At 37.1% G+C, this 9,760-nt stretch overlaps 1 protein-coding gene across 3 annotated transcripts in view; it reads right to left on the bottom strand.

Annotated features, from left to right (window-relative positions):
* LOC135201461 (glucose-6-phosphate 1-dehydrogenase-like) overlaps positions 1–9,760 on the bottom strand; it is an 81,851-nt gene that overhangs the window by 45,696 nt on the left and 26,395 nt on the right. For all 3 annotated transcript variants that reach the window (XM_064230429.1, XM_064230427.1, XM_064230426.1), the window contains exon 2: positions 4,986–5,205. In XM_064230429.1, the coding sequence (XP_064086499.1) occupies positions 4,986–5,205 (220 nt within the window). The remainder of the gene's footprint in view (positions 1–4,985; positions 5,206–9,760) is intronic.

Raw genomic sequence — 9,760 nt, 5'->3', positions numbered from 1 at the left:
TCAGAACCGTAATGGCCTATAAATAGAAAAACTTGAGACGGTAAAAACATATTCTGTAAAACGTAAAAAAATTAATTTTCTGACAATTAAAAATCTGCTATATAAAATATGATTATTTAAAAAAATACTACACTAAAACCGAAGTATATTTGAGAGAATAAGAAACGGAGGGACGATTACAAATATATTCACAATCTCAGAACCGTAATAGCATGCAAAAAGTAAAACTTAAAAATCGATAAAAACATATTCAGTAAAACGTAAAAAAAAAAAAAAAAAAAAAAGCATATCACGACCCGCTGTTAATGCCGTGGTCTCAATAACTCGGACACGGATTGCAGTGCCTGACAACACGTTCAGCAGAACTGGCCATGTTCAGGAAATGAACCTTTGTAGGATTACTTGTTCCAAGAACACATTAACCTGCCCCCAGGTCCTTCCCCTAGACACATTCATGAAAGCGAATTGCAGTTCTCAAGGCTTGCTGGAATTTGAATTGGAATATGAAATTTAGGCCTGCAACTGAAATATACAATTTAGCTTGGACTTAGAATCTAAAATTTAGGCCTGGTATTGGAATTGGATTATAAAATTTAGGCCTGAAACTGAAATATAAAATTTAAGCCTGGTATTGGAATTGGAATATAAAATTTAGGCCTGGAACCGAAATATAAAATTTAGGCCAGGTATTGGAATTGGAATATAAAATTTAGGCCTGGAACTGAAATATAAAATTTAGGCCTGGAATTTGAATATAAAATTTAGGCCTGGAACTGAAATATAAAATTTAGGCCTGGAATTTGAATATAAAATTTAGGGCCGGAATTGGAATCTCAAATTTGACCTGATATTGGAATTGGAATCTCAAATTTGACCTGATATTGGAATTGGAATATAAAATTGAGGCCTGGAATTGGAATATGAAATTAGACCTGGAACTGGAATTAGACCAGGAACTGGAATTAGAACATACAATGCAGACTAAAGGCCAAGCGCTGGGTCCTATATGAGGTCATACCGCGCTGAAAATAATGTTGAAACAATTGTTAAGAGAGGACGGAACGTAAAACGGAAGAAAGATGAATATGAAAGGAGGTACGGTAAAAGGAACAATTTTCATCTTTAAGGAGGAGGTCTACATTTGTATACTGGTAAACAATGGCAGTTACTTTTTCCATGCACATCCGATTTTAGTTATATAAAAAATGTCCATTATTTCCTAACAAACGGACTCTGCCCATATTTATCCAGATATATTTGTATCTCATATTATATCAATACCCACAAAGATATCTATAAAATTATATACACAAATTCCATTGTTAGTAAAGCAACTTGCTCTATATATTCTTCAAGATCCCGTTCGCTGACTTTCAAATATTTCAGAAAACAACCTATCAAGAAAATTCTTGAACTTTACACAATGGGATTTTCCACAGCTCTCAGGATGCTGTGGGCGAAGTGATTCCCATTTCAGCGTTCACTTTAGGTACACATACATACATACATACATACATACACATAACATACATTACCAATACATACATATTTCCATAGTATTATATATATAATATATTATATATATATATATATTATATAGGATAGATATTATACATATATATATAAAATCACACATTCCAAACAGTACCCACATAATTTAATTTCACATTAATGGGTGTAACTATTTTAAGTTCTTTTCAACACATCACTTAGCGAACAAAACTTGTAGGTCAAGTGAGCTTACGATAAATCTTCAAAAAGAAGCTTTGTAATAACAGAAAGAAATCTCGAAAAATAATCCGAAAAGACAGTCTAAATACAAAATGTTTCAAGAACGTTTTTATTACCCGTATATTAAAAAAATATTTATTTATCAGCATATCCAACTAAATCGTTTTATCTACCTATCACTGACAGAGAGAGAGAGAGAAAGATTTCACGAGTCCGCAATTAGGATTTTTAAAATAAACGTGAAGTCCCAACAGTATCTTAAGGAGAGAGAGAGAGAGAGAGAGAAGAGAGAGAGAGAGAGAGAGAGAGAGAAGAGAGAGAGAGAGAATTTCATGACCTTCATCATCAATGACCGAATACATAAGTATAAATTTCAAAATAAACGTAATTTCCCCAACAGCTTAATACGAGAGAGAGAGAGAGAGAGAGAGAGAGAGAGAGAGAGAGAGAGAGAGAGAGAGAGAGAGAGAGAGAGATTGACCTAAGTTTTAATTAGAAAGTGCCTCTCATTAGAGGCTGTATCTAATCGATGATTGCCCTCAAGGTTTACAAGGTTTAATTTCATTAGTAACTTACTTGCATGCATGTCTGTCTGTCTGTCTGTCTGTCTGTCTGTCTGTCTGTCTGTCTGTCTGTCTGTCTGTCTCTCTCTCTCTCATCTTGGAATTCCGTGAACTATCTATTGCTATACAGGGGAAAAAGAGTCGAATCTAATTATTACTTGCAAAAGGAAACATATATATTTATATATATATATATATATATATATATATATATATATATATATATATAAAATATTATATAAATAGGGAAAGTTATTCTAAGTAAAAAGAAGTTATATCCATAGCTCTCCTAAAGGTAAGTTTTGTTATGTTTTTAGCTACACAAGGAAAATAAGATCCATCTGTAGTTAAACTGGAGAAAAAAAAAAAAAGTCTCACATACAGGAATTGGGCGGGGGGGGGGGGGGGGGGGGGGGGGGGGGATGGGGGGGGGGGGGGGGAAGCTCTCTCAATTGCTGTAAAAGTTTTATTACGATAAAAAAAAAAAACATAGGAAAAAATGCAGACACATGTTGTGGGTGTGTTCACAGGCAGAGAGAATTAAACAGGAAACTGCTACTTGAAGTTTCTGTTGTACAAGGCAAAACAAATGTAATCATTGTGCTGTTTACGACTTGACTTGTGTCACGAAGTATGAGATCATCTTCCTCTATTTAGGCTTCAGCGCATTATTTTCCATCCTGTCTTATTATAACCTGTATTGTCAGAGTTGAATACAGCCTTATACACTAGTTTCTGTTATCCAGCGTAGCACGAAAAATTTAAATACATTTATTTATTATTGAGATCAATATTTCAAAACAGTCGGTTAAAAGTAAACGGCCAAAAAAATTACCAGTGATATTTATGGTGACTGTGCAATACTGCAAAACAAAAAGACAATCACTTGAGCAAAATCTTGAACTAAGATGACCCTTTTGCAATTTGTAATTTTGAAACGTTTTAGGACATCTACTAATATATCAGTCACTCAATAAACCCCTAATGCAATGTAAGGGTCAAGGTGGTAAATACGTACCCTTTGCAAGGTTCAAACCTTTCCTGAGGTATGATACAAATAGCGTTTCATTTAGTGGGACTTACAAGTTATATTTTTATTTTTATCGATTCTGATTCTCAGTTCGAAAGTGGAATATAATTAAAGTAGACTGATAAAGTCCCACAATCGATGATAAAAAGCAAGCTTTAAAAACGCAAATACATCTAAGGAATGTGGATTCGTTACCATAAACCAGTGTTACAGCTCAGCTGAAATATGTTTATTATTATATATATATATTATATATATATTATAATATATATATATATATATATATATATATCTACATACATATATATACATATAAATAAATAAATATATATAATAAATATATATATATATATATATATGTATTTATATATGTGTGTGTTATATATATATATATATATATATATATATATATATATATATATATATATAAATTAACCGGTTGATATTTCTATAACTGAAAGGTGGTAAAAAACCAAAGGACATTCCTATAAGAAAAAAAATATTGTCCTTTTGGGAATCAATACCCATTACCTCTGATTATAACAGATCGCCTTTATCCTATTAAAAACAATAAAACGAGGTTAAACCCAAGTGAATAAAAAAAAAGTTAAGCAAGCCAACGCACGCAACGACTGAGTCGAAAATTTACGAAAAATGAAGTCTTTAAGGGTGAGAAATTCGAGAACCTAACAGACATTTAGTAAACACTATCAAGGGAAAATATTTATATAATGACAATAACAAACACCCAACATTTTGTAAAATAAATACTTTTCGATACCGTAATTTTGTTGACAAATAACATTAGAAGTCAAGAAAATATTACTGCGAAAGATGCTGAAAAATGATACGCAATCCAAAAAGCAATCTTAGAAAACAATAGAAGAAGAAAACTTCCCTTTCTAATCCACTGTAGATGTCCTAAATTCGAGCACAAACTAATACATTAGAAAGCTATAGAAACTTGATTAAATGAAACGCCCACTTTCTAAGTCTAAACTAAGGCTTCCAGAAGACGAAACTTCAAAAACAAGATGAGGAGAAATCTAGAAAGTGATTCCAACTCATGCTCGTTACCACTTGCATATTCATAAGCCATCAACGCCAGAATTGGACTGGAATGCTTGAAATATGTCCTCAACTTGGAAGACGTCTGAGGTTAAAAGCAGCTGATTAAATGTTAATGGTTCTTTATTTTATCTCATTTTTCTAATTAAGCAGACTTGCATAAAAGCAATCCTTCCTACCGAGGAATATGCTAGAAAAGGAACTATAGCTGATTCACTTAAGGTATATTCTTGGGTGAGCCCTATGCCTACGAGACGTTAGTATTGGCGGTCGCTGATTGGCTGGGAGCTGCCTACCTCCCTCCCGGTACCAGCCAATCAGAGGCTGCCGAACAAACTGTCTCGTAAGCATGGGGCTCATCCAAGAATCTACCTTAAGTGAACCAGCTATAGTACTCGAACCCTAAAACGAGACGTTCGTTTGGCAGCCGCTGATTGGCTGGGAGCTTTCTACCTCCCTCCCGGTACCAGCCAATCAGCAGCCGCCGAACAAACTGTCTCGTAAGCATGGGGCTCATCCAAGAATCTACCTTATCGAAGCCTTAAAGCCACCCTAGACAAAAGAAAGACACCGACTTCCTCGGCTTTCGTTACCTTTTCGTCCCTGATGTCATCGGCTGCGGTGGAGCAGGGCTTCTCCATGGCCACCAGGCACAGGATCTGCAGAAGGTGGTTCTGCATGACGTCGCGGATGATGCCGAACTCGTCGAAGTAGCCGCCGCGCCCCTGCGTGCCGAAGGGCTCCTTGAAGGAGATGAAGATGGACGCGATGTTGTCGCGGTTCCAAGTCGGGCCGAAGATCCGGTTGCCGAATCTGGAAGGAGGGGAAGATGTGATGTATTGAGAGGAGATTTAACGGTATATAGTACACACACATACACAGATACACACACACATATATATGTATAAACGTATAGTGACAAGTGGAAGTTTACAGTTTACTGCTTATGTTGTTAATAGTTATTGATTCATAGTTAAAAGGGCAAAATAACAGGAACTCACGCTTTATTATTATTTTATATATATATATATATATAATATATATATATATATATATATATATCTATATATTATATAAAGCATTATCTAAAATCCATACCATAAAACTGAGAACAAATCCTCCTAACTCTCAAAGAGAGAGAGAGAGAGAAAGAGAGAGAGACTAGGCAGCCTATACAAAGGCACTGCACTGCAGAGCTAGAGCTCTCTCTCTCTCTCTCTCCTTTCCCACCACTCCCCACCTGGGGCCCCCTCCCCACTTTCTTTCTCTCTCTCTCTTTTCCAGTCGGCAGCATCATCATCACCTCCATCTAACCGTTAGGCAAGACGCGGACCAATCATCTCCCGTAAGCACAGCGGTTGCCCCGTACCCAGCAGATCGTTTTACCTAGGTCGTCTTACCCGGATCGTCCTACATAGGTCGTCCTACCTAGGTCGTCTTTACCCGGGTCGTCCTACCTAGGTCGTACTCCTTAGGTCGTCTTACCTACCCGATCCAGTAAGCTAGCTAGCAGCCCTAGGGCGGCCGATTGCACTGCAACCCGCTGCTTCTCGGCATCTTCTTGTTCCTATGTTGCTCAACTCCTCCCTTGTTAGACCAACACCACCACCACCCCAGTCGCCCCCCACCCCCTTGCAACGCAAGAGCCTCCCTTGCAACTGTATACATCCCCTTTTTGTATACTTCGCGCGAGATGGATACAGTCACTGTTGTGGCCATTTATTTACACGTATGTAAATAAATACATATATAAATATACATGTATGCATTTATATATGCATATATACACAAACACACACACACACATATATATATATATATATATATATATATATTATATATATAGATATAGATATATACATACACTACATACATACTATATATACCTATGTGAAATATACACAACTAATTATATATATATATATATATATATATATATATATATATATATATATATATTATATATATATAAAACAATCAAATAAAGATTAGCGGAAATTTTACTACAATACAATGGTCATTCTAGGGGAATACCCAGCTGTTCAACCGGATCCCTATGGCCGCACAATAGGAAAACTTGCTGAGAGAGAGAGAGAGAGGAGAGAGAGAGAGAGAGAAGAGAGATGAGAGAGAGAGAATTTCAACAAATGACAAAGCACAAGAGTTTAATTCTGGTTAACGACAACCTTCAATAAATGCGATGCAATTACAATTGCAACTGACCTTGAAAAACTTGAACGGCGCCCGGCATGACGCAGGAACAGGTTGCAGGTCCTTGTCATTCTTACAAATGGACCTGATTGTCATCATGTAATACCTAAACAGCTCGTTATTTTCAATCTTTTACTTTCTGCCAAGTTCCAAAGGAACTGCGTGCAAGGAATGCTATGGAGGTTATGCAATCTTAGATATGTTTGCCAGAAAAGGTGACAATGTTTTTTTTTATGTAATGTGTCAACATGATAATTTAGTATTTACTTAAGGTACTGTACAATCTTTAGCTATCCATAAAAGACTTGATGCAGAGAATTCTTCTTCTTTCCCACCGTCGGTTCCCTGAAGCGCCTTATTTCTTGAAACATCAGACATGATTTATTATTTGGCAAAGGAGTTTTCAGGACTTCATGCCCTTGCTGTCATCAGCCACACTTATTGGTTGGCGGTGGGCCTCGCCTTTGACTAAAAAGTCCACCTGCAAGGCAGCAGTTTCCACAGCTATTGACAGTGGGCCTAGCCTTTTACTAAAAAGTAAGACTGCAAAGCAGTAGTTTCCACACTTACTGACAGTGGGCCTAGCCATTTGACTAAAACATCCACCTGCAAGGCAGCAATTTCCAATGCTATTGGCAGTGGGCCTAGCGTTTTACTAAAAAATAAGACTGTAAGGCAGCAATTTCCACAGTTATTAGCAGTGGGCCTAGCTTTTTACTAAAACAAAAGATTGCAAGGCTGCATTCACACAGTTATTGGTGGTGGGCCTAGCCTTTTACTAAAAAGTAGGACTGCAAGGCAGCATTTTCCACACTTATTGGCAATGGCCCTAGCCCTTTATATATATATATATATGATTATATATATATATGATATATATATATATATATTCCATATATATATATATATAAAAAAAACTGCAAGGCAGCAGTTTTTCTCAGTTATTGGCAGTGGGCCTCGCCTTTGACTTAAAAGTAAGACTGCAAATGCAGCAGTTTCCACAGTTACTGACTGTGGGCGTAGCCTTTCACTAAAAAGCAAGACTGCAAGGCAGGAGTTTCCATAGTTATTGGCAATGGGCCTAGCCTTTCACTAAAAAGTACGACTGCAAGTCACCAGCTCTCCTTTTAGTCGCCTTTCACGACACGCAGGACAGTGCCAACTAAACCTTCACAGATCCACATTTTAATTTATTTATTTCTGTCGATAAGACAGATTTCTCTCTCGATTTCTTAAAGTAAAACGCGAGGGGAATCTATGAAGACCAATGTCTATGAATTAAATTCTTTTGCATCAAATGCATTCCTCTATGGGGAAAAACTATGTTACTTATTTATGTGTATTCCTAATTGGGCTATTGATTTCTATTATCATTTCCTCTCATACTTTGGTATGCAGAAGCATACGGGCTGGCGCCAGCCATCGACTTTCCAAAATCCTCCCCGAGTTGCTGAGCCTCCATAAGGCAATCAATAAACACGATCAGAGGGTTGGCCATGTTAGCCACTTTCCAATCACATTTCTTCTATTTCTGGGTCTCCTCGTTTAATCAATTACTTTCCCCAAGGTAACGTGTGTGTGTGAGAGAGAGAGAGAGAGAGACGAGAGACATTGACGCAGAGAGAGAGAGAGAGAGGAGAGAAGAGAGAGACCTTACAGACCTTACAGTTCGTTCGGGTTGCCCCAGGTCCCTCAGTGTGAGGCGCCTCTAATGTCTACCAGAGAGTTGCTAGTACATCTTCCGGTATATTTTGCATCTTCCAATCTTGGATGGTCTGGGATGCAGCTTAGATATTTGTCGAGCTTATTCTTATACACATCTACGCTCACTCCTGATATACTCCTCAGATGAGCTGGCAACGCATTGAATAGACGCTGCATTATCGATGCTGGTGCTTAGTGGGTTAATGTCCTGTGTGCTTTCCTTATTTTTCCTGGTAGAGAGAGAGAGAGAGAGAGAGAGAGAGAGATTGAGGTAAAATCACGGCCCTGATTGATATTATTCTACGAAGTGCAAAGAAAACAAACCCTCACTTTAAAACTTGCATGAAATTAAAAACTTGTCACCGTCTTGTAATATCGCAAAACCTATCTAAAAATGAAGTTGAAATATTATAACAAATAATTGACGGAGCTGTGACATGGGGAAATGCTCATGATATTACCAAATATTTACCAAACACGGTTGCCACGACGAGAACCCGACATCAATCATGGTGACGAGGCAATATTCTTCTTCCCAGGAGCTACTCCGCGACCCTAGACAACTCACGTTGCCTTCTGCTAATATGTCGCTTAAGTAATATCCAAGGAAAGCCATGAATTCAAGACAGATATTCAATAACGATGGCTGATATTTCACATTTTTCAACAAACTTCCAAAATCTAACTGAGGTCTACGAGCACATACAAGCAAGACTTACTGGTTACAACCCAGTTCATGCATGGTCGACGGATTTAGTTTGCAGACGGAACTAGGTCATTCCGATCGTGGGAGCTCGCCAACTCAATAACTTACCAAACTTAAAATTAGCAAGTCTTTAAGTTTTTTAGTGCCCTGATCATTAGATGGATCAATGACTGAGTGGTATTCAGCGTCGAAACTTGAGCATTAGGCCATCAAGTTTTCAAGTTTCTAGTTTTTCAATTCACTGATTAATGGAAGTATAAATCAATGGATGGCATTCAGCATTGCCAAGCAGCACCATACTGAAAGGGTGAGCGAGCGAGGAACCAATTTTAGGCAAAACACCCCGATAATATTTATTGATATACGACGTGAGTAAAAGGGCTAATATCCACGCCAATCAAGATACACCGTATATGGTGGTACAACGACAGAGCACGTGTTTGAAATGGCTAGTTATTTATAGGACTTAAGATGACTACAGGAATATATATATAGAAAAATCTAGAAAAATGCCATTCACATAAAACTCATTTTAACATAACCAAAGTGTTTACCTTTTGCATCATTGTAAAATGGATTTCAACACTAATTCAAATGCATTACCAATAAAAAGTATTATGAATAAATCAAGCCTATTCTGCTTAAGATCCATTTAGGCGAACTCTTGACCAGAGATTTATTTTGTAAGTGATAACTTACGACCCTCCAAGACGAATAAAAGAGCAACAGCCTCATTTAAAATTCTAA

Source organism: Macrobrachium nipponense, chromosome 28 (genome assembly GCF_015104395.2).
Source record: "Macrobrachium nipponense isolate FS-2020 chromosome 28, ASM1510439v2, whole genome shotgun sequence".
Lineage (NCBI taxonomy): Eukaryota > Metazoa > Arthropoda > Malacostraca > Decapoda > Palaemonidae > Macrobrachium > Macrobrachium nipponense.
This window is presented reverse-complemented; position numbering and strand designations above follow the sequence as displayed.